At 39.6% G+C, this 25,601-nt stretch overlaps 1 protein-coding gene across 1 annotated transcript in view; it reads left to right on the forward strand.

Moving 5' to 3' along the window:
* DISC1 (DISC1 scaffold protein) overlaps positions 1 to 25,601 on the forward strand; it is a 387,745-nt gene that overhangs the window by 48,292 nt on the left and 313,852 nt on the right. Inside the window, exons 3-4 of the mRNA XM_077168344.1 lie at positions 2,654 to 2,801; positions 23,166 to 23,295. Coding sequence (XP_077024459.1) covers positions 2,654 to 2,801; positions 23,166 to 23,295 — 278 coding nt within the window. The remainder of the gene's footprint in view (positions 1 to 2,653; positions 2,802 to 23,165; positions 23,296 to 25,601) is intronic.

Below are 25,601 nucleotides of genomic sequence, written 5' to 3' on the forward strand. Positions count from 1 at the left end.
CTTATATCCTAAATTCAATCTGTCCCATAATTTGTTGGTTTCCCCATCAAAATATATCCAGAGTTCTATCACTCTCCACCACCTCCATTTTTCTTCTTTTCTTCAAAACAGAACAGCCAGAACGATCCCCTCAGTACACATGTTGGATCAGGCTCCTCCTCTGCTCAGCTGTCCAAAGGCTTTCCACCTCTCTCAGGGGAGATGCTGCAGTCCTTACCCTGGCTGACCAGCCCAGTGATCAAGCCCACCCCATAACCGCTCTCCTCTCATCTCTTATTCCTCTGCCCTTCGTTTGCCGCACTACCAGTGCTCCTTAACCATGCACCTGCCTCAGGCCTTTTGTACTTTCTGGGAGTTCCCTCTGCCTGGAGTAACTACTAAACGAATAGGGGTACAATTTGAAGAAACTAGAGAGATACCTTTTGTAAAAATGGGGTAAAATGTCTGCTAAAGTTAACCAGAGGTGATGGTGGCACATTGAGGTGAAATCCTCAGTGGCTAATAGTCAAGAGGGAGGCTGGAATAAGAGATTATTTAGAATTTATAGATAATGACGGAACCTATAAAATTGAGAATAACGCTTTTCATGCCCTTTTCTAGTGATAAAATAGAAGATAGCTTTAGATATTCACACTCACGAAGGCATGTAGCAGCAAAGAACACAGCAAATCATGGATATTTTAAATTTGCCTTTGGAATTCACTATGAGTGTGATTTTTGGCAGCCGATGTACCATGTCAAGTAATTTGTTTTGCTGGATCAGCTTGCATTCTCCAAGGACTTTTCACTGGGCGGTGGGAGGACATAGTTTAGAATATGGCCAGGCAGACCAGACTGGGTTTTAAAATTTATTGTGAACACCCACAGGCCAGTAATTAACAATGATATTACTAAGAATAGCCAGAAGAACACTTAATGTGTACCAGGAACGGTGCTAAGCACGTTGTGTAGATTATCTCATATAAACTTCAGAAAGCCCTGTGGCGTAGGTACTATTGACCCCATTTTTACAGATTAGGAAACTGATGCTTAGAAAGATTAAGTCCCTGGAAGATCAGACAGCCTGAAATGGTAGGGTCGAGGAATCAACTTCACCATTACATTATGACTGTATCAATATATGGTTTTAAAACAGAGAAGATAAGACATTTATTGCTTTTCACCAAAGGTTTGCTTTTGATACTTTGATGCTTATTTTTTGGTAAGAAATAAAGTATTAAGAAAGAAACTATATAATGTTTGGTATTAAGGAATAGGTACATTTTAGGCTTATTAAAGAAGATCCATCAGACCCGATCCCACTGTGTGTTCAGGTGTGGTGTCTGAAAAGCTCAAACTGTAACTTCTGAAGGAGGTAGCATACTTTAGGAGCGCTGGGAGTTACCTGTGACTTGGCATTGAAGAGTAAGTAGATCACCTTTTCTGGTGAATCCTAGGTACTTCCTCTTAATAAATTTCTGGCTGTTGGTTCCTAGTACCTATGGCAAGTTTATGGGGAGGGCTTTCAGCATGACAATTTCCGAGACACAGGATTTCTGCCCAAGAAACTTGGTAGCCCTACCTTTCATCATGCCTCGGGAGTGGGTCAAGCTCAGGGACCAAGAACACCTCAGATAAGCCAGGTGGGGAGATGCACTGTGACTGGTGTCACCTGTTTGATGGCGTATGAAAAAAGTTTTGCTAAAGTGTTTAAAAAAAAAAGAACACAAACCTATTGAACATGGCATTTTATTTAAAATGGGGTCTTATAGAAACTGCCTACTTGAAAAATTGCCTTTAGGGTCATAGGAACATAAAGAAGTTCTGTGGTCTAGGATCTCTGAAACGTTTTCTTCCCAGGCTGCCCCATGGCCCATCCACTGTCCCGGGGTGGAAGGGATCAGTGTCTCAGCACACAGGAGGAGTGCATCATCCTGGCAAGGACGACTGGAAGGGAAGCTCTGATGGATGGTGTTTTTAAACTCAGTCCTTAATAGTTGTACAAAAATAGCTTTATGGGAAACTCTCCAATTTTTTAGGTATTGATTACGAAAATTAGTTCTCACATGAGGGGATTCCAATTTCCACAGTTGATTACTATTTGTAGGGGAAAAAATGTGTTATAGTGATTCTGTATTTATACCTTGTTCCAGGAGATGTATGTCATAAAAAGAGTGGGACCCTTAGTTTATTGGAAAGCAGCATATCTAGTCATCTGTAGGAGAACCATGACTGGTTCTATCTTGATGTACAATATCTAAGGAAACATTCTTACACCCAACACTCGGGCACTTAATTTTTTTTTCAACTGATTATATAGAACCCATTAAATTTAGCAGACTTTTCCCCAAATGATCACCATGGTTTAAAAAATACTTAGAATTATGCATTCCTCTGTGTGATGCTTGTAAGACCTATGACCATGACATAAACTGTAACCTCTGGAAGTTAGACAAATGAAAGGTAGGAGGGCTGTACTGTCGGCAGAGAGACAGAAGAGTCTTAAAAGCACCAACTGAGAGATGAAAGTACTGGCCTAGAAACCAGAAACTTTTGAATTATGTCATTAAGGTAAAAGTTGACGAGGAGTGGCTCTAAGAGACACTGGATTATCTATTTTGAGTTTCATGGTTCATTTTTTTACCCCCTCTCTCTCATCACTTTGCGTTTCCAGCTGAGAAGTTAAAACAAAGCTTAGAAGACTTGGAGAAAGAGGAAAGCACCCTGCAGTTTCAGCTTCCCTCCAGACAGCCAGCTCTTAGCAGCTTCCTGGACCATTTGGGAGCACAGGTTCAGGCTGCCTTGTCCTGGGCAACTCAGAAGTAAGTATTTAGGATTGCCACCACTTTTCACTCTTTGTTTTTCTCTTGCTGGGTCATGTTGCAAAGAACTGAGAGGAGCTTTAGTTAATGAGACCCTTAGCTACTTTTGTGTGGAAAGGCGCCTCTTTGTTGTGGCAGGTTGGGGTTCCTTCCAGAGTCTGGCATGGGTCATGCACCCCTAAAGAAGCCATTTCTATTAACTAATGCTTAGCAGCTTCCAGAGGGAGAGATCTATGAGCCACAGCCCGGCTGTTAAGCTTCCCATGGGAAGTCCACCTTCTGAGAAGATGCTGGTGGGTTTCCACCTTGATCTTTTCTAATCTTGTTAATAAGCCTGTAAAATTCCCAGATGGGTCTCTCCAACAGGATGAAAATACCACTCCTTCCTGACTCTACCTCTAGCCCCTGAGCAACTTCTGTTGTTTGGGCCATCTAAGGGTCTCCTGGGGTTCTGTACTGCAGAGAGCTATCATTTCTTTCTAACCTGGTGGTTCTCTATCCTGTAACAGAGAAATCAGGATTTAAGTGATGATTTTGATTACTGAATCATTATTTAGATGTTCCTTTTTTGCTTTCCGGTATACTGGAATAGACAGAGGGAAATACCTGAAATCTCTAAATTATAATCCAGCTGCCCTGATCTCTGATAATGTATAGCCCTTATCTTCTGCACCTGTGATTGTAAAAACCTTGTGATTAACCTTCATTTGTACCCAGTTATCCAATTTTTCAACTTTAGGGTCTATAATCACTAAAAATAGCCTCTAATGCTTAATAATAAAAGGTCTTGGGTCAGCCTGGAAGTAACGCATTCTAAGTCCAAAGTTATCTTGATGACTGAGACTGGATCTACCCAAAGTGGGCCTGCCTGAGATGTGCAGTAGCTTAGACTTTAACCTACAAGTCACCTACACCTCCTCATGCCTACATTTTCTTACATATATTCTAAGCGTATAATTAATCTGTGCATGCTCAATAATCAGATCGTCTCTAATTACATCATCTGGGGCCACTGTGCTCTTTATCCTAAACCCTCCCATCTTTTTCTCTGATAAAACTATCCGGATTACTGCAGTTTGAGGAAACAGATTTTGGGCCACTAGGCCATCTGCTCTCCTACTATGTGCTTAGTAATAAGCTCTTTCTCTCTTTGAAACCCGGGTGTCTCAGGAATTGGTTATTGAGCGCCTCTGGCAAAAGAATCCTCGGCTTTTGTCTGGTAACAATCCTGGATGCACATCTGAATCACCTGGAGAGTTTCACCCAGGCTTCACCCAAACCAATTAAATGGTCTTAATCTTAATCTCTGGGGGTGGGTCCCAGGCATTGGTATTTTTAAAGAGCTCTTTGAGTGATTCTAAAATTCAGTCAAGGTTGAGAACCACTGCTCAACCTACCTGCTTATTACTTCTCTTCTTGAATAAAGGCTTGAAAAGAAATAGATTTTTCATGAATGCTGTTAGCCTAGTCACAATTCAAGTCTGCTTGTGCTTACATATAAATACAGCCATAGCAGTTACACTTTATGTCTGACTTCCAATTGGCTCTGACAATCACAGGATTTTCTGGTCTCTTCCTGTTAAGTGTACACATGGCATTATACATTTAGTGTATCTTGGCCCCTTCTGTCTTAACAGTGAGGCCAATTATTTTCTCCTGGGTTTACATTGCAGTTGTGCTGGTAGCACATAGCAGGGTGCCTGATACCTAGTAGGTGCTTCCTTATAAATGTTGAATGAATTTTTTCATGGTCCTCTTAAATATTGTGTGAATTCTACCTCCTTATTTTTACTTTCTTCTTGTCTGGCCTTGAGATGTTACTTCAGTCCTCTCCTTTTCTTACATGGTGTTTCCATTTGCTAAAACGGCCAAAATGCAATATACCAGAAATGGTTGGCTTTTCTAATGGGAATTTATTAACTTATAATTTACAGTTCTTAGGCCCTGAAAATGCCCAACTCAAGGCATCAAGAGGATGATCCCTGGCCTCTGAAGACAGGTTGCTGGCATCTGGGGCTCCTCTGTCACATGGCAGGGCACATCGCTCTCGTCTGCTCCTCTGTTTCTCCTGGGTTTTGTTGCTTTCACCTTCTGGCTTCAATGACTTTCTCAGCTTCTCTGGTGGTCTTCTCTTTGAGCCTCTCTTAATGTCATCCCTTAGTTTATGTATGTGTTTTATCCTCCTAAAAAGGACCCCAGTAAGTGGATTAAGACCCACCTGAATGAGGCGGGTCACATCTCAATTGAAATAATTTAAGCATGAGGTGTCACCCACCACAGGTGTACATCCACAGGCGTCGATTTAAAAGAACATGGCTTTTTCTGGGGTACCTAACAGCTTCAAGCCACCAGACAGGGGAGATGACTTTCTGCTTTGTTCTTTTTCTTTTTTTTTTTTTTAATCTTTGGAGCTATTTCTTGTCCTTCATTCCAGCCTTGGATCCTTTTTATTACCTGCCAATTTATTGTTTCTGTTTATGTAACAAACACTTGCATAACAGTTTCTCAGTGTTCTAAGAAATAAGGGATTGTTCCAACCCAGCTTTTGAAGGGCTCTGGTTGATGGAGCCCCAAGACCAAAGCACACAGGAGGCACGGGGTCAGACTTGAGTTTTATCAGGATTTAAGAACAGGAGATTTTTCCTGGTGGCAGCCATCCGGAAAATTGGAGATAGTGCTCCATTAATGTGGGAATGCAAGGAGCGGTTAATAAGGGTTTAGGACATTCCACAGGGTGTGAGAATAGAGTTTCAGCAGGGTCTCATGACACAGGGGTTTGGAGAGCTGTTATCACCAGTGATATATCACCAGGTTTCCTGTATCATGCGTACTTGCTTTTCTTCCCGGAGGAGGTCTGCTGACCTTGAACTTCTGTCCCGCTCACGTAGGCGCCTTCCTGCAGCGACTTACTCTCAATGTGGAGGGAGCTCGGGTCCTGAGTCTCCACATCACTTAATCTTCATTATAATTCCGGGGAGCGGTAGTATGTTTCGTATTGGTATCTGTATCTGTATTGTTATCGCCGTCTGAATGATCTATATCGATATCTTCATTTAAAGATGAGGAGACTAAGGAGAGGTTAAGTAACTTGTCCAAACCACACAGCAGAATGTCTGCTCCAGGGTACAGACGGGGACGTCTGACTCCATGCCCCCGTCCTGAGCCAGCACGCTGTGCCACCTCTGTAAGTCAGCTGGCAAAGGCTTCTCTGTGATTGCCTGTTTTCCTCCACGTGGGACGCGGAGGGAGCGCATCGCTTTTGCTTTGGTCTTGGCTGCATTTCCCATAGACCGTGATGAACGGAAATAAAGGCAATATTGTGGATTCACACTCAATTGAATTAGGTGAAGCCATATGAAATTCCTTGTATTTGACTGTTTGTGACCTATAAAAATAGCAGTTTCATGTAGTTCAACCTAATCTTCCCCCCATAAATGCATAGATGTTTATTAAATATTCATTAAGCCAATAAAAACTACTGGCTTACCTTATTAGCTAGTCTCCTCACTCCTTTCCTGACAGGGGTGGTCTGTACATCACATTCTTATTTCTTATTCACCTTTTGAGCTCACAGTGATCTTATTTCTATCTGCCCTTCCCCAAATCTCTGCCAAAGTCAACAGTGATTTTCCATTTGTTAAATTTTGAGAACAGCTTTCAATTCTTATTCTCCTCTATTTCACTACAGTGTCTAGAACTGTTGATCAAATTAATCCTTAAAACCCTCACACCCCTTGGCTTTCCTGTTTTACTCTCTCCTGGTCTTCTAGCTACCATTAATCCTTTCATTTCAATCTCTTATGGACTCCTCTTCATCTTCCTGGCCCCTTGGTATTGCTGTTCCTCCGTCTTCTGTTCCAGCCTATCCTGTCTTCTCATTTTATGTAGTCTTTCTGGGTAATCTGAAGTACTCCCTTGCCTCAGGTACCGTATATGTGCTAAGCTTCCCCAGATTTATATGTTTACACCTCATCTCTCTGCAGGGTGCCAGCAGAATTCAGCTTTCTGGTAAACCTCTCCCCTCCCTAATCCATAGGCACTCATATGTCCAAAGCTAACTATCCTCTCTTTCTCCCAAATCACCCCGTTCTCCTACATCCCCAGTTTCAGCAGATTACACCGCCATCTACCCAGTTACCCAGGGAAGAAATCTAAGGCATTTTTGGCTTCTCCCTAGCCTCCCGCATTTATTGGTACCTAAGTCCTATTGATTCTATTGCCTACCTCTCTCTCTTCCTTATTTTTCTCAGCCCCATGTTAATGTCTCACTTCTGGCCTTTAAACTTTCTGATTATTGCGATGTTCTTCTCACTGGCATTCTTGATTCCATTATTATGCCCTCTCGTTCATCTAACAGTGCCACAGATGGAAGTGTCATGTCATGCTCAATGGCTCCCCACTGATTTCGGGATAAAATTCATGTCACTTAGTGTGATATTCAAAGCCTTCACGATCCAGCCCCTTCCCAGCTCCCCTGGGTGGCTAGAATTTAACTAGCCATCACCAGTTACACATACGCAAGTCCATTAGAAGTTACCTAAATGCTTTGAATCCACACATACTCAAGTATTAGACGTTATCTAAATGCTCTGAATGTTTCTAAATTCTGATGACCTTGCCCAAGCCTGGAAAGTCCTGCCCCACTGTTGTCACCTAACTCTTCCTTATTTTTCAAGACTTAGCTTAGCTGTCATCCCTGTGAAGCCATGTCTCTCAGTCATACCATCTTCTCTCTGAACTTGAATTACCTCACCCCTGCCTCAGATCTTAAGTGTATCTGGGTCTTTGAATATCTGTCTACTCTAACAGAATGCAAGCTCCTTGAAGACAAGACTATGCTGTATTTATCCTTTTATTCCTACAGGTAAGAACAGTGGTTGACCCATAATAAATATTTCATAAATATTCATTGGATGAATGAGTGTGATGCATGTGTTCATGTATCTAACTGTAGATTCATATATGTGTGTGATGTGGAGAGAGAGAGAGAAACTGTCACTCTAAGTGTGGTTCAGTTCCCCCAGAACAAGATGCCCCTCCAGCCTTCCTTCTGATACTGGTTTTGACACCCCAGGAAGAAAGGAAATTGTGCAGGTTCTTGAGAGAACCCTGGATTGTAGGTTAAGAAACCTGAGTTCTGGTCTTTCTCACTAGCTAGTTAGCTACATCTGCCTGTGTTTAATTACCTACTCCCTCCACACTTCACTGACCTCATCAGAGAACGAGGAGGTTGCATTAGATCTCTGTTTTCCAAACTCCAGCTATTTGTGTATTATCTTGAGTTTACTTTTGCCAAATCCACCTCGCCTGATATTTACATAATTAGAAAATAACAACTATAAATCAACATACTTCTTTCTTACGTTTCTCTTATGTGTACTAACATAAATACAGTTACTAATAATTTTTAAAAAATGTCTTTCAGTGTTCCATCTGCCCATTGTAGCCTGTGATATTTGTTGTCAACTATATGATTTGGATTTACAGGCCCCCTCAAACCCAGCTGTCCTCTTCCCCAGGGGGCTGTGACTGCAGTTCTTATGGCAGCCACCAGGGGGAAGTGATGCCAGGCATGAGGCTGAACCGAAACAGAGCAAGGGAGCTCTCTCTCTCTCTCTCTCTCTCTGTCTCTCTGTCTGTCTCTCGCTCTCTGTCTCTGTCTCTCTCTCTCTCTCTCTCTCTGTCTGTCTGTCTCTCTCTCTGTTTTTGAGCATCAAGGGGGAAATAGAATACGTTTCGAATGAATAGTGCTTTCCTGTAGAAATTAAATAGTTGCATTAATATGGCCAATTTTAAGTTCTATTAGCACAAATAAGTACCTCAACGTTTTGGGATCGATTATTGAGATTCTGATGAAAGCTATAGATTTTCTTCCATCATAAAATCACACATGGGCATACGTACTAAATATTGTAAGCAATTTCATGAGACTCAGATGCCTGAGATTTATCCATTCACCCCTTAGGGATCTTTGGGATCCCAGGTTAAGAAAATTTGGTTTAGAATAAGATTTCAGGATATGTAAAAATACAAGTACAACCAAGTACTTTTTTTTTTTTAACTGTGACTTTGTTCTTAGAAATTACTGTTTAAAAAAGTACCGTTTAACTCTATGAACTCATGTGGAATACCACCTTGAATTACTCTTCGTTTATTCAAGCCCTGTCAGCAGTCAGGACCCTTGTAGTTGCTTCTATCAGGGGTTAACTGTAATCCGCTGGTAGCAGAAACCAGGACTGAGATTGTTTGACTCTCTCTCTGCTTTCTGTCCCACACTGCTTAATGTAGCTGGTTCATCGAGGCATCTCAACTATAAACACAAGATGCTTTTTATTATTCTCCAGTCTCTGTTGTGCTCTGTTAAATCTAACTTTCCTTTTTCTTTATGATCTGGTAGCAGGGTGTGCAAATTTCTGGTCATTGTCAGTTACCAATTTTTATCCAGTCCGTTCCAGTTTGAAATGCCAATTATATATCCAATCTAAGTTTTCCTCTCCCTATCCCCAGCTAGCCTCGTGGACTTGGGAATGCAGTCTGGGAAGGGGGGAAGTTGGTGGATAAACGCCCCAGCCTACTCTAGGGAGACAGTGCTGGGGCAGGTTTCACACATTTTTTTTTTTTTCCAGAAGGCTCCTAGTGGGACTGAGCCCCAGTTGTCCAGATGATGATAACCTCAGTAATACACTTTTTGTTGATTTTTCCTCCTTCTCACTCCTTCACTTCAGTTTCTTGGGAATCACATCTCCAAAAAACAGCCTGTGCTCAGATCCTTGATTTGGACTCTGCTCTTAGAAGAACCTGAACTTAGACAGATACACAGATTGGTGAATCAGATGCCAGTCTTCCTTCTTGTAGGCACCATCCAATCTTTGTGAGGATTCTGTTGAAGTTTTTTTCACCTCATTTGAGTGGGGGAGTTTACTTCCTGCCCTCAGGGGAAGGGAAAGGAAAAGCATGGTTCGGGATGCACTTCATTTCCCACGACGACCCTGGGTGGGTGGGGGGTGAGGGCTGTGGTAGGCGGAGGCAGTGCTGCTTATGGGGTCCCAACTCAGTTGTTAGATCTTTAGAATGGAGGAAAGTCAGGCCCTTTTTTTCTTCAGCTTTAAGCCATTGTTTCTAATTCTGGAGTGACAGGAAAATTCTACTTCATCATGGTTTCACAGTAATAATCAGAGGAGAACAGAGAGGCATCTATTCCTACTGCATCTTTCATCCAATCAAAAGAAAGTCATTTTTCCTTCCTACAAAGGGAGGGTTTGGCCTCCTATTACACATTTGACTGATGTACTCTGCATTTCTCTCACTATACATCCTCTGTGTTTTCCCATTGGATTTTCACTTATATCTATATTAAAACTGACTGTATTTGTCACCTAAATTGTCTGTGTGCATTGAAAATGTCTTTTATCAAAGACTCTTTCTCAGTGGATACCCTTAAAACACAAGTAAACAGAATGCAACTAAGTTTAAACATGAAGCTGTGTTACTCAGATATATTTTTTTTAATGTGCCTATGGATAAGATAACTAAGATAACCAATTTAAATGGTTAAGATTTTCATATGTTAATTGTAAAAATATTTGTATTTTGATATTTTCCTGAAATCAGGAAAATATTTAATAACATAGGTCATTGCTATAGCAATGCAGATATTTGTAAGAAATTTCTACTTGACATTTTGAGAACATTCACAATTTTTGACAGCTGATCAAATGGAATCTTAGTGTTTGATATTTAGAATTTGAGAACTTTGCTATCTGAATTTGTAGATTTTTTCCTTGTTGCCTTAATTTTAAATTGGTTTATGAAACTTACTGCACAAGCACAGGTTTTACAATGATTAAATGGACACTTTATTTAAATATGCCTATGGTTAAGCTAACTAAGATATCCATTTTTGGTGGTTCTAAATGTGTTGTTTGTTTTCTTAAATTAAAAAACAAAAAAGTTATGTAATGGTTTTCCAGTGGGGCTTATCAAAGGCAGAGGTCTAGTGTGCCTGTCCAGGTACTCCTGTTCACATATTTCCTTTCAAATGGAAATAAAAAAGATGGATATTGGACAGCATTATGATGCTTCTGGACTGAATTATTTTTCCTCTGACCAGTTCTTCCTCTATTCCCTTTGAAACATGGACAGCATGTTATTGTTAGGTAGGAAGCATCATAGCACAATTCAGGGACAATCAGTCTTTCGTTCACAGGTTGGAATGGAGACAAGCTGTACAAAACTAGGAAATAGCTTTTTACAGACATATTACCAGAGATATAAAATGGTAATCGGACAGCATGAAAGCTATTTTTATTACAGTGAACTGGGATGTGTTTCTGAACACTGAGTCAGAGCTTAAGATCGGAACCCAAAATGGAAACTACCGTGGTACTCCCCTGTCCACTCCCAGGACACCCTGACTGCCCCTTCCTCCTCTATTCCACCCAGTGCCGAGAAGAGAAAGGGGGAAAGGAAAAGAGGAGAATAAGTTTAAGTGAGCCATAGAAGACATTCAGAACTTTAAAAAAATTTTTTTTTAGAAAAAGTGGATTATAAATAAAAGCTTCCAAATAAAGATCTTGCATGTCATCCTTTTCATTCAGATTCTGTCTGGAGGCCAAGTAGCATAGGACAGATTTATTATAAATACAGATAAGTATTCATGTGCCCCTCTTGCACGGTAGTACTTTGTATGAGTCTGATAAGAACTGTCTAAGATTATGATGATTTTCTAATGACTAGGACTACTCCTATTCCATCCCCCTTACTTTTTAGGACCTTAGCATATACAAAAGGAAGAACTATGAAGTTACTTGTATCATCTCTGGCAATTGTACACCATTCCATTGTGCTATTCAAGTGGTCTTGGAAACTTACGACATTGTTTGTTGGATGAGGACGCTATTTATAGTTAGAAGAGACTTCAGTGGTTATATGACTGCTCCAAACTACTTCTTTATCACCATCTTCTGAAAGAGGGAGAGATGGAAACACAGAAGCCACTTGGCGTAAATTTAAGGGAATGGTCATCACGAGGGAGCAATGAGGAGTAAAATTCGAAGGGCCATACTCGATACTTGTCGGCAGACACGGTCATCTGAACTGAGGTAGCTTTCCCTCTGGGCCTCATTTTCCTCACCGTGATAAGAGGACTGGACTTCGCAATTCCCCGATTAAAACTCCGTGACTCCAGCAGTCACAAAGCAGCAATTTTTCAGGCCCCATGAGAACTGACATTCCTCTGAGAAAGGGATCCTCTGTACTGTACATGAAACTTTGTACCAATCACATCATCAGCTGTAAATAGTTCTTGCCGTGAGATAGCCTAGCAGGCGGATCGTCTGATGTTTCCTCTGACCTGCCAGTTTTCTCTCACTCTCAAACGGTTCAAAGAGTGGCCTTCTGAGGACAGCAAAGGGCACTTGAGCCCTGTGGGAGACCCTGAGAGCACTGGGCTGGGTAGCAGGTACCCGCGCGCTTTTATCACAAGGTGTACAGGCATTAATAACCTGGCAGTGGAACCACCTCTATCCAGATGGTTGTTTCATTTTTTCCCTTAGTATTACTGAAATATTCATTCACAGCAGCCGCATACTGGATGTTATCACTGGAATAATTTTTCTTATGCAGTTTGGAGCTCAGTGTTTGCAGTACTGTTATAGGTGGAATTGTGTCCCCCCAAAACACATGTTCGAATCTCACCCTTGGCCCCATGAATGCGACCTTGTTTGGAGGAATAAGGTATTTGAAGATGTGATTCATTCAGTGAGCCATAGTGGATCAAGAAGAGGGGAATTTGAACACAGGCAGAGACAGACATGAGAGGAGAATATGCTATGGGAAGGCAGAGGCTGTGACAGAGGTGCAATTGCAACCCCAGAAACTCTAAGGATTGCTGACAAACACCAGAAGCCAGGAAGAGGCAAGAAAGGATTCTCCCATAAAGATTTTGGGTGGTGCATGGCCCTGCCAATACCTCCCTTGTGGATTTCCAACCTCTAAATCAGTGAGACAATGCATTTCTGTTGTTTTGCCAACAGAAAGGGTACTTGGTATGGCAATCACGGAAAACAAATACAACTGGTGTCGGATCTTACTTTACAAAAGGATTTTATATTTCTTTAAATTTTTTTAGGGAAAAGACAAAAAATAGAATGGCCAGAATCTTCCAGTACCAGGCAGCCTCAGATGGCAGGGTTTGCTTCACTTTCCTATCTGAAACCTTAAGTCTGAGAGCGTGGCTGTTAGTCACGCCAAGTCCCCGTTGGCAGTGAACGCTGCTCTAACATTCTAACCCTCATGTTTTTAATTCTTGCCCCTGAGGGATTTGCTCATTTTACATACTGATTAGTTTCTAGCAGCAATGCTAATTTGTACTGACATTAGGGATTACACAGTGAGAATTATTAAATATAAATGGAACAGCATTGTGGCAGGAACAGGGAGCATGACTCAGAGGACTAAAGGTTTGAAAGAGGGAAACCTGTCCCTTGCTTCATTACTGAGCTACGCTCTGTCCTGCGGCAGATTGCTCAGCACTCAGCTTCTTTCTATACCCAGAGTAGGAGTATAAGAGAGAAGAGAAAATCACAGGGGCTTTTCTTATGGGTTAAGTAATGAATGTGATTAATAATAATATAGAGGATTCCCAATTAATCACCTGTAGCACCCCTGTAGCTGATTTTCAGTTCTATGTTGATTTCCTTCAATAACTCCCATTTCAACCCAGATGGTATTTATCTAGGAAATTCAGGAAACTTAATATTAGCATAAGCAGAGCAAATTGGGAAATAAATTAGTGCAAAGAAATGATGTAATGCAATGAAAGCTGAATATAAATGACTTCCGGATTTTCTAGGCCACAGACTCATTAAGTCATTCAACAAATATGTATTGAGTCCCTACTCAGTCACTATGGATTCGTTCTGCGCTCCAGAAGCTCATGGTCTGGTGGGAGACGTGGACCTGTAAACAAATGATTGTGGAATAGGCTGAGAGGAGCATTTTGAATAAGGACTCTGCAGCCTAAAGGTGGAAGCATCTCCCATTCCCACTGATCTCACTTGCTGATGAAAGTTGAGTTCCAGAGACTTCCCCTCCTCTTCTGATCCATTTAAAGATTCTCAGAAATCTTTCGTTACCCTGTGCAGGACAGTACGTACACTGGATGTCATTTTCTTGGTGTGGACATTGAAACGTGATGGAAGTTAAACTCTGTAAGCACAGAGCTGCTCTGTGTCTACCTCCTCTCTCCCACCCCTCCCCCTGCCTCCCAGTCCCAGTGTTGAGTGGGGTCTGCACGCAGTAGGTGTTCAGTGACCACCTGTTGAAGAAATTAGATCCCCGTACTCTTCCAGATAGGTGTTTCGGATTGAATAATGTACCCCAGAAAAAAACATGTTCTTAATCTTAAATTCATTCCTGTGATGCAAACCCATTGTAAATAGGACCTTTTGAAGATGTTCCTTTTAGTTAAGGTGTGGCCAACTGAATCAGGCAGGGTCTATTGGAGGATTTATGAAGAGAAAGGCACAGAGAGGAACCAGAAGCAGGAAATCAGTGGAGCTGGAAGAGAAAGGAAAGAACAGTGCCACGTGATGGGAAAGCTGAGGAGCCACAAAGATTGCTGACTCATCGAAATGCAACCAACCGTGAGAGGAAGCAAGTCTTTTAGCCAACACCTTGATTTGGACTTCTGACCTCTGAAACTATGAGCCAACAAATTCTTGTTGTTTAAGCCAATCCATTGTGTGCTACTTGTCATATGGCAGCCTGAAAAATTAAGATCGTAGAGACGGCATTATTGTTATTCTCATTTTAAAATGAGGAGGGTAAAGTATAGAGAGGGTAGGTTACCATCCAAAGACACATAGCTAGAAAAGGCAGACCATGGTTTTCTAATTCCTATGCTGTCCTCTTTTTTCTGTCTTTCTCTACTGCCACTGTTGAATAATGAGTTAGGTGACTTAATCAATGGGTGTGGGTTGAATATAACTCAAAGCAAGGAAGAAACAGAAAAGTTTATAAACTTGCTGAAAACCTTATGGCAGTATGGAGTCCAGGAAAAGATCTGAACTTGGGAGTCATCTGATCTCCCATTGGCAACTAAGCTTTGCTTTTTGCTTCTTCTGTGACCATGGGCAAATCGTTTAATCTCCCTGAGATTGTTCCCTCATCTGCGAAACTGTAATGAAAATATCTTCATCTTAGTTTTTCTTTTTTTTTTACATGGGCAGGCACTGGGAATCAAACCCAGGTCTCCGGCATGGCAGGTAAGAACTCTGCCACTGAACCACCATCGCCCGTCCTTCATCGCAGTTTTGTAATGAGAAGTGAATGTGATGAAAATGAAAATAGCTGATTTATATAATAAATTCTCAATTCATTGTAGTTTATTTTATTAAAATTTTAAAAATACTTACATGAAACAGAGCATCATCTTAAAATAAATTTTTTAATTGTGTGGTGTATTACAATACGTATGTGATTTTCAAGATTATATTCAGAGAATCTGTATCTGTGACAGGCCCAGGAATAAAAGTAACATTCACTTTTCTGTAGTTGCTGTTTTCTAACTAGAAAAGCTGAAGTGATACATTTTCTAGTATTGTTTCTAAAAATACTAGGGTTACTTCACTGTAATACTTGGATGCTTCACGTATTTGTACGTGACATGTTAAGCTTTAGGAAGTGAAAAGTTGCTCCCACCTTTTAAATTCCTGCAGTAATTTACTTTGAGCCAGTTGGGATTGAGCATTTATCCCTCCGCCTTGTGATTTTTCTGTTGAAGTGTTCGTCTCTGCTGCTACATACAGGAAACCAGTCGTGTTTACTTGCAGTGTCCTCAACACCAAGAACAATCCAGGGCACTTATTAGTTGGGCTTAGTAATGTTTTTTCCTTTCTTCGCATGATTGAATGAATAAATGAATGAATGAATGAATGAATGAGGTAGGAGTGGAAGTAGATGAACAAACCCACAACACACATTGGGATCAGTTACTCATTTTCCTTTCTAAGAAATATTGAGATAATATGTCAATAAGAACATAAAGCTTCTTGCTCTTACTTGATGAGCCCTGAAATGAGGAAGAGTGTGGCAGACAAATTCTAGCTGAGTTGAAGGAGATTTCCGGAGCATTTCCGGAGCAGAGATTTCCAGGCTGCTCAAGCGATACCACGCAAAGAGATGGCTTAAACAATGGGAATTTAATGGCTCACAGTTTTGAAGTTAGGAAAAAAGTCCAAATCAAGGCATCACCAGGGCAGTGCTTTCTCCTCAAAGAGAGTGGCATTCTGGGACTGGCTGCAGGTGATCTTGGGTCCTTAGCTTGTTACGTGGCCAGGCACGTGGCAGCAGCTCCTGGTCTCTCCCTTCTCTTCTGGGTTCTGTTGATGTTCGGATTTTAGCTGCTTCCTCTGTGGCTTATTTTTTTTTTTGCTCTGAGTTTCATTCTACTTATAAAGGATTCCAGTAACAGGATTAAGACCCATCCTTGGTCACACTTTAACTGAAGTAACTTCATCAAAAGGTTCTCCTTATAATAGATTCATACCCACCAGAATGGATTATAGTTCAAGACATCTTTGTCTGGGATACCTACAGCTCCAAACCACCACAGTTTAAGTTTAATTTGGCATTTTTTAAAACTAAAAAAATTGTACTAGAGAAGTTATAGGTTTACAGGAAAATCTTGCATAAAATCCGGAGTTACAATCATCACTGTATTATTAGTGCCTTACATTAGTGTGGTACTTTTTCTACAGTTGAAAGAACATTTTTATTGTACTATTAATTATAGTCCATGGTTTACACTGAGGTTCAATGTTTGTGTTGTACAGTCCTACGTTTTGTTTTTTTTTCAATTTTTATTCTAGTGACATATATATAATTTAAAATTTCCCTCTTTTAACCATTCAAGTACATAATTCAGTGCTGGTGATTATGTTCACAATGTTGTGCAAACATCACCACCATCCACTGATAGTGATGGTAGCACAAACTTTCCTATCCACACAAACTTTTCCTATCAACACAAATAGAAACGCTATAGTTTAAGCATAACTTCCCATTCTCTTCCCAGCTTCAGTCCCTGATCACCTGTATTCTAGTTTTGGATTCTGTGAATTTGCTTATTCTAGTTATTTCATATCTGTGAGATTGTACAATAATTGCCCGTATGTGTCTAGTTTATGTCACTCGATATGATGTCTTCAATGTTCATCCCTGATGTAGAAAGTATGAGAACGTCATTTCTTTTTATGGCCGAATAATATTCCATTGTATATATAAACCACGTTTTGTTTAACTGTTCATCAGTTGCTGAACACTTGGGTTGCTTCCATCTTTGGGAATTTGTGAATATTGCTACTAGAACATTGTGTGCAAATATCTATCCTGCTTTTAATTATTTTGGGTATGTACCTAGAAGTGGGATTGTCTGGTTGTAGAATAACTCTACACTTAACTTTCTGAGGAACTGCAGAACTGGCTTCCATAGTGCTGACATCATTTTACATTCCCACCAACAATAAATGAATTTTCCTATTTCTTAGCATCTTTTCCTTATTTCCCATTTCTTTAACAGTAGGCATTCCAGTAGTTGTGAAATGATATCTCAGTGTGGTTTGATTTGCATTTACCTAGTGGCTAATGATGTTGAGCATATTTTTGTGTGTTCTTTCTGGCCATTTGTATGTCTTCTTTGGACAAATGTTTAGTCAAGTGTTTTGCCATTGTTTTAATTGGGTTGTTTATCTTTTTGCCATTGAGCTGAAGTTTTCTTTATATGTTGTTATAAAACCCCTATTGATATGTGATTTCAAAATATTTTCATCTGTTTTATAGGTTGTCTTTTATACTTTTATGACAAAAACCTTCAATGTACAAAATTTTTTATTTTGAGGAGGTCCTATCTATCTATTTCTTTTATTACTTGGACTTTGGGTATAAGTCTAAGAAACAGTTACTTAACACAGGGTCCTGAAGATGCTTCCTTATGATTTCTTCTACGAGTTTTATAGTTCTGGTTCTTATATTTAGGACTTTAATCCATTTTGAGTTGATTTTTGTAGATGGTGGGAGATAGGGGTCTACCTTCATTCTTTTGTATATGAACATGCAGTTTTCCCAGCACTATTTGTTAAAATTCTTTCCCCATTGAGTGGACTTGGCATCCTTTTCAAAATCAGTTGTGAAAAAAAAATCAGTTGTGAGGGTTGATTTATGAACTCTCAGTTTGATTCCATTGGTCTATATGTCTGTTGTTGTGGCTGTACCATGCTGTTTTGGTTACTGTGGCTTTGTAGTAAGTTTTTAATATTGAGAAGCTTGAATTATCCAACTTTGTTGGATAATTTCTTCTTTTTAAAGATGGCTTTGGCTATTTGGGCTCCCTCATCCCAAATAAATTTGATGATTGGCTTTTCCATTTCTTCAAAGAAGATTGTTGGAATTTTGATTGAGATTACATTGAATCTAAAACTCTCTGGTTAGAATTATTATTTGAACAGTATGTTTATGGGGACCACTCTGCTTCCTCTGGAACAGGGCTCAGGACCAACAGTGTACTGCAAGCTGGCTCTACCCTGTGTTGTGGAGGAGCAGAGAAGGAGTCAGCAAGGTTGCCAGGAGCTTTGTCTATGGCTTTTGAAGCTATGCTTTCTTGATTCAATGCTTGCCCAGTCAACGCAGCCATTTAACTGTTTTCTGCTGTTTTGAGGAAGCATATTCTCTTTAAGATTCCTCTACTGCCTTTGCCTGAGTGGTGTTGGAATAATGGCTGCTCCCAGGGCTGTCCCCAGGGATCTAAATTAGCTCTGCAGTATCGTAAGCAGTGATCAGCGATCAGACCATATGCACCTTGTGGTAGTTAGATTCAGGTGCCAGCTTGGCCAGGTGAAGGTGCCTAGTTCTATTGCTGTGGACATGAGCCAATGGCATGTGAACCTCATCTGTTGCTGATTACATCTGTAATTGGCTAGGAGGCGTGCCTGCTGCAATGAATGATGTTTGATTTAATTGTCTGGTGCTTAAATGAGAGAGCTTAACGTAGCACAGCCAAAACAGCTTAGCATGCCTTATCTCAGCACTCCCAGCTTAGCCTAGGCCTTTGGAGATGCAGAAAGAAATAACCCCAGGGAAAGTTGTTGGAACCCAAAGGCCTGGAGAGAAGGCCCACAGAGATCACCCTGTGCCTTCCTGCATAAGAAAGAACCTCAGTTGAAAGTTAGCTGCCTTTCCTCTCAAGAACTAATGAAATAAATCCCCTTTTATTAAAAGCCAATCTGTCTCTGGTGTCTTGCATTCCAGCAGCTAGCAAACTAGAACACCCCTGCAGTTTCGAGGACTGGGTCTTTATATCCCACCCTGGCACCTGCAAGCTGAGCCAGGTTCCTAAGCTCTAGTCCCTACTGCTGCCTTCCATGAGGCTAGGATAAGGAGGATGTTAGCCACTGCAGGGAGAGTGGAGCTCACAGGTGTTCATCACAGTCTACCACTTTGTAAATCCTGCCTGGATCCTGCACAGTGTTCCACTAGACTCTGGAGTTTTAAAATAGTTGATTCAAACAACTTTTCAATAGTTGTTTTCGTAGAGGTTCCTACTCTGCCAGCTTCCCATAAACCTCTTGTCTTTGATTGGCATTTTTAGGACACTCAGTTTATGCAACTCAAACTGATAGAAGCTACAAATACTTGCTTCACTGCAGTAGGAAGATTCCCTTGATGGTTAACTTATTGAAGGGATTCATTTAAAGCAAACATGACTATTTTCTCTTGAAATTATAGTCACATTGTTTTGTATGTTCTATATTACAGTATATTATATGTGTAAATGTTAAATGAGTTAACTACTTACTGTACTTGGTAGAAAATTATTTTATTATAATTATAAAAATAAAATATGCCCACTACAGAAAATTTAGAAAATAAAAGATTTGTCAAAAGAAGTAATCTCACCCAGAGATAAGAGCCAATAGCATTTTATTAGACATTTCCCTGTTTTTTTTAATAGGCATATTTTATATTTTTAATACTTGGTTCATATTGCACATATTACCATAAAACCTGCTTTTAAAATAAGATAAATATTAACAAATGAATATGACTGCTGAATCATTAAATTGATATTTCTTTTAGTCTTTAGTATCTCTAAGCTAGAAGTAAAAACCTAAAATTGTGGAATTGTAACCCATGCCAAACTCTGAAATCTGTTTTGCAACTAATTGGGGTGCTGTGCTTTGAAATTTATTCATTTTTTGTATATATGTTATTTTTCACAAAAAAGAAAAAAAGTCAATTGTGATGTTAAAAAAATATTTATTCTTTCTAGCCTCCTATATCCTGGAGCAGCTAGAAGGAAAAATCTGAGATGATGGTCTGGTAGCCCATGACAAACTCCGGGATTGTCCTGTAACTACTTGTTGAAGAGTGTTTTGAAAAGTACTGCTTTTTGTTCCTTTGCTTTGTATATATGTTATATTATACAATAAAATTTTTTTTAAAAAGCAATAAATAATAAACATTTTCCATACCCTTATATCTTCTCTCATGATCTAAGCTTTTTTAAAAACATTTTAATTGACAAATCTTCACACACATACAGTCCATACATGGTATACGGTCAATGGCTCACAATATCATCACATAGTTGTGTATTCATCACCATGATCATTTTTAGAACAGTTGCATCCCTCCAGAAAAAGAAATAAAATGAAAAAAAAACCCAACAACTCATACCCCTCGCTCCCTTCACCACTAGTATTTAAATCTATCCAATTTATTTTACCCTTTACCCCCCCATTATTTATTTATTTTATTTATATATTTTTACTCATTCGTCCATACTATGGATAAAAGGAGCATCAGACACAAGGTTTCACAATCACACAGTCACACTGTAAAAGCTATGTCATTATACAATCATCTTTAAGAATTAAGACTACTGCAACACAGCTCAACAGTATCAGATACTTCCCCTCCAGCCACTCCAGTACACCACAAACAAAAAAGGGATTTCTACATAACACATAAGAATAACCTTCAGGACAACCTCTTAATTCTGTTTGAAATCTCTCAGCCACTGAAACTTTATTATGTCTCATTTCTCTCTTCCCCCTTTTGGTCAAAAAGGTTTTTTCAATCCCATCATGCTGGGTCCCAGACCATCCTGGGAGTTCTGTCTGATGCTACTAGGGAGATTTACACCCCTGGGAGTCATGTCATGTAGGGGGGAGGGCAGTGAGTTCACCTGCCCAGTTGGTTTAGAGAGAGAGGCCACATCTGAGCAACAAAAGAGGTTCTCTGGGGGTGACTCTTAGGCATGACTATAAGTAGTCTTAGCCTATCCTTTGCAGGAATAAGTGTCAGAGGGACAACCCTAAGATCCAGGGCATGGCTTATTGATTTAGTTGTCTCCACTGCTTGTGAGAATATCAGGAACTCTCCAAATGGGGAAGTTGAATATTTCCTCCTTTCTCCCCAGCCCCACAAGGGGACTTTACAAATATTTCTTTATTCATTGCCCAAATTACTCTGGGATATATCGGGGTATCACACTAACCTGGACAAACCAACAAGATCTCATGCCTTATTCAAGATTCCATGTACTTATGGTGTTTGATTAAACTGCCCGTACAAGTTAAATTAGTTAATGTGCTACCAAAAATATAAATTTTGCGCCGAATACACCTCTCTCCCTTTGGTCTCACAGAAATAGAAGGTTTAAAAATATGGACGATATCTTCCTTTACCCTGTAATCTGATCTACCCCAGTCCTCATGACCTTAGTTTTAATGACCAAGCCCTCCTTGTTTGGCTGTACCATGGTTTCCTGTACTAGTCCCTCATTTGGGTGCACAATTAGGTTTTCATTTTTTGGCTACTAAAAAAATGTGATGGACGATTGAGAACGCTGCTCACTCCGGGAGAAAGCATGGCCTTGCTGACTTCTTGATTTTGGACTTCTAGCCTTCAAAACCATGAAACAATAAATGCTTATTGTTTAAGTCAACCCATCCTGTGGTATTGTTAAGTCAACCCATCCTGCGGCATATGTCACAGCAGCTCTGTCAGACTGAGACCACCCTTACCTAAGAATGTGGTTTATAAAAACCTTTGCCAATTTGATAGTTGGCGTTTTACAGTTGATAGATTACAGAAATATCAAATTCTGATTTGAATTTAAAGATGTTTTTCATGATAAATATGTTCTTTTTTGTAATTCCTTTTTTTGGGGGAATTTCTTTTAGTGCACTTGTCTTTTATTATTAATTTGATAGAACTTTTTAAAAATTAGCAATATTATCCCTTTCTCTGACGTAGATGTGGCAGTATTTCCCCCAACTTATTTGCCTTTTATCTTTGTTGATGGTGTTTTCTTAGATATAGCTTCCTTGAATTCTTGTTATAGTTTTACTTATGTAAAGTTTTTTTCTGACAAGCTGAATCAACTTAGAGATCAAATACTTTAATGAGTATTGCTTTTCTTACTAAGAAAATAAAAGTATCGATCATCTTTTGATGATAAGTATCTGCAAGACTACTATGAATATTACCTGCATAAGGCTCAATCAAGCCTGTGTCCTTATTTTCAATACCGTTACATTAACCAGATATGGCAATTTCTACAAGAATAGGAAAAGGCAGAGAAGATGCCAACAGATTTTAAGTGGCTTTCGGCAGTCATTTAGCAAAACTTTTCTGAGAGGCTCTGATCCCAGGACGAACAAATCAGTCACACCTTTCTTGCCAATCTCTGTTTCCAAGAATAGCCTTAGAATTTGATTCTTTTTAGATGGTACAAGGCAATGTTTTCTAAGAAAATATAATGCAAGGCACATATGATATATGCTTCTAAATTATCCAGTAGCCACATTTTTTAAAATGTGGCTACTTTTAAAATGTGGGACTTTTTAAAATGTGGGTGAAATTAATTTTAACAGTACATTTTACATTATCACAATATCAAAAATATTGTCATTTCAACATGTAATCAACAAAAAATATTATTAATGAGCCATTCTACATTTTTTTCATACTAAATCTTGAAAAGCCATGTGTGTTTTATTCTTTCAGCACATTTTAATTTGTACTAACCACAACTCAAGTGCTCCATACCACATATGGCTAGGGGCTACTGTACTGGATGCCGTATTATGGGTTACAATAGAAATTAGGCTATGGGAAAAAGCAAAAGTGATAATGGATTCTAACTAGAGGAGAAACTTTCATTAATACCTTATCCCCATGACCCTCCTTAGGTTGAAAACATCTGGGAACTCTTGTGATATTTCTCACACTTAAAATTCTTGTAGACATGAGGATTTCAGTTTCTACCTGCTTGTACCAACATGGATGTTTCAATTTAAGGGCCAGTGGTGAAGATACCCAATCCTCGCTCAGGAGAGAGCTGAAGCTGTTGGAACCTACGGCTCAGGACAAACTCCATGTGTCCATCACTAGACGAGAATGGCTTCTTCAAGAAAAGCAGCAGTTGCAGGTAAGCAAGTGAAGAATCTTCAAGAAATGAGACAGTTTTTTTTTCCTAATCCACCCAATGCAACTAAGTGTGTCAGTGCTTTGCCTGAGTATAGCCATTAGAGCTTTGGCTGTCAACTGATAATCCAAGAACATAGTGACTGGAGGAGAATGACTAGAGGGGTATATGAATCTCACTGAAATGAGGAGTTGAAGCTTAGCAGCTTTTGTGCCTGTTTTTTGATATTCTCTCTTTTTTTTCCTTTTATGTTTGGTTTATTTCACTCAACGTGGTATCTTCATTGTTCATCCATGTTATCACATGAATCAGAACTCCATTCCTTTTTTAAAAATTTAATCATGTATTCTTTTTTTAATTGATATATATTATATATTCACATACCACATAATCCTCCAAAGTATGCAATCAATGGTTCATAATATCATCATATAGCTGTACATTTATCATCACAATAAACTTTTATCTCTTTTTTTGTGAAAAATAACATGTATACAAAAAAGCAATAAATTTCAAAGCACATAGCAATATTTAGTTGTAGAACAGATTTCAGAGTTTGGTATGGGTTACAATTCCACAATTTTAGGTTTTTATTTCTAGCTGCTCCAAGGTGCTTGTTTTTATTTCTAGCTGCTCTAAGATACTGGAGACTAAAAGAAATATCAATATAATGATTCAGCAATCTTACTCATTTGTTAAACTCTAACTTCTCTGTAGAACTCCACCATCACCTTTGATTTTTCTCTCACTCTTTAGGGGTATTTGGGCTAGGCTCATTCTAGCTTTTTCATGTTGGAAGGGGCTGTTGATAATAATTATCTGGTCCAGGGATCCATCTGGAGGTTATAGGTTTCTGGAAAGTTTCCCTAGTGCATGGACCCTTTGTAGACTCTTATATAACACCCTAGGTGTTCTTTAGGATTGGCTGAAATGGTTTTGGTTGGGGTTTGGCAAGCTGTGATAGGTAGCGATGTCTAACTGAAGCTTGCTTAAAGTGACCTCCAGAGTAGCCTCTCGATTCCATTTGAACTCTCTCAGTCACTGATACTTTGTTACACTTCTTTTTCCCCTTTTGGTCAGGATGGCATTGTTGACCTGGGAGTCATCTCCTACGCTGCTAGGGAGACTTTCACCCTGGATGTCATGTCCCACACACAGGGGAGAGCAATGATTTCACTTGCAGAATTGGGCTTAGAGAGAGAGAAAGAGGCCACATCTGAGCAACAAAAGAGGTCCTCTGGAAGTAACTGTTAGGCATACCTATAGGTTATAGGCTAAGCTTCTCTGCTACATGCATAAACTTCACAAGAGCAACAAGCCTCAAGATCAAGGGCTTGGCCTATTGATTTGGGAGTCCCTAATGAGAATCCCATTCTCATTAAACTCCTTTTTACTTCTGAATAATATTCTACTGTATGTATATATGCATTTTGTTTATGGATATTTTGGTTGCTTCCATAACTTTCCATTTGTGAATAATGCCACTATTAATGGTGTGAACATATGTATGAGTACCTGCTTCGAATTATTTTGGGTATATACTTAGAAGTGGGATTGTCATGTCATATAGTAATTCTATACTTAACTTTTGGAGGTGCTGCCAAATTGTCTCCCTCAGCAGCTGCAGCATTTTACATTCCCACCAGCAATGAATAAGTCCTCCTGTTTCTCCACATCCTCTCCGCACTTGCAGTTTTCCATTTTGTAAAAAAAAATAGTAGCCATTATAGTGTGTGTGAAATGATATCTTGTGATTTCAATTTGCAATGTCCTAATGGCTAATGGTGTTGAGTATCTTTTCACATGCTCTTTTGGCCATTTATATATCTTCTTGGCATAAATGCCTCTTCAAGTCTTTTCTCTCTCTCTCTCTCTTTTTAGAATAAACAGGTAGAAAATTTATTAGATGCATATGTAGGAGGACATGTGGGCACTCTCACGAAGATAGAGGTGAGGGAGGTGAGAGGAAATAGGCAATGTGGGAGCATTTGCTTTTATAGATTGGTTTTACTTGTTCCCCCATCCCCTTCCTTGTTCATGTCTTTCCCATTACTTTTTGAATACGCTTTTCCCTATCTACCAGGTCAATTGTTACCTCTTATCACTTTGACCTTAAGAAAGTTCTTTTGGAAGACAGAAATAAATCGGTACTGTGCAAATCCTTTATGAAAATTCCTATCATGCTAGACTGTGGGCAGCAGTTTTTAGGGAGACAGAGCTGTAAGTCTAGCTTGGGCAATGCAAGGAGGTCTATGAATTACTAGCAGGTAATACAGGGAAGCTGAAGGATAGCCCAGAGCAGTGGGTGA

The sequence above is a fragment of the Tamandua tetradactyla genome, chromosome 7, assembly GCF_023851605.1.
Source record: "Tamandua tetradactyla isolate mTamTet1 chromosome 7, mTamTet1.pri, whole genome shotgun sequence".
Lineage (NCBI taxonomy): Eukaryota > Metazoa > Chordata > Mammalia > Pilosa > Myrmecophagidae > Tamandua > Tamandua tetradactyla.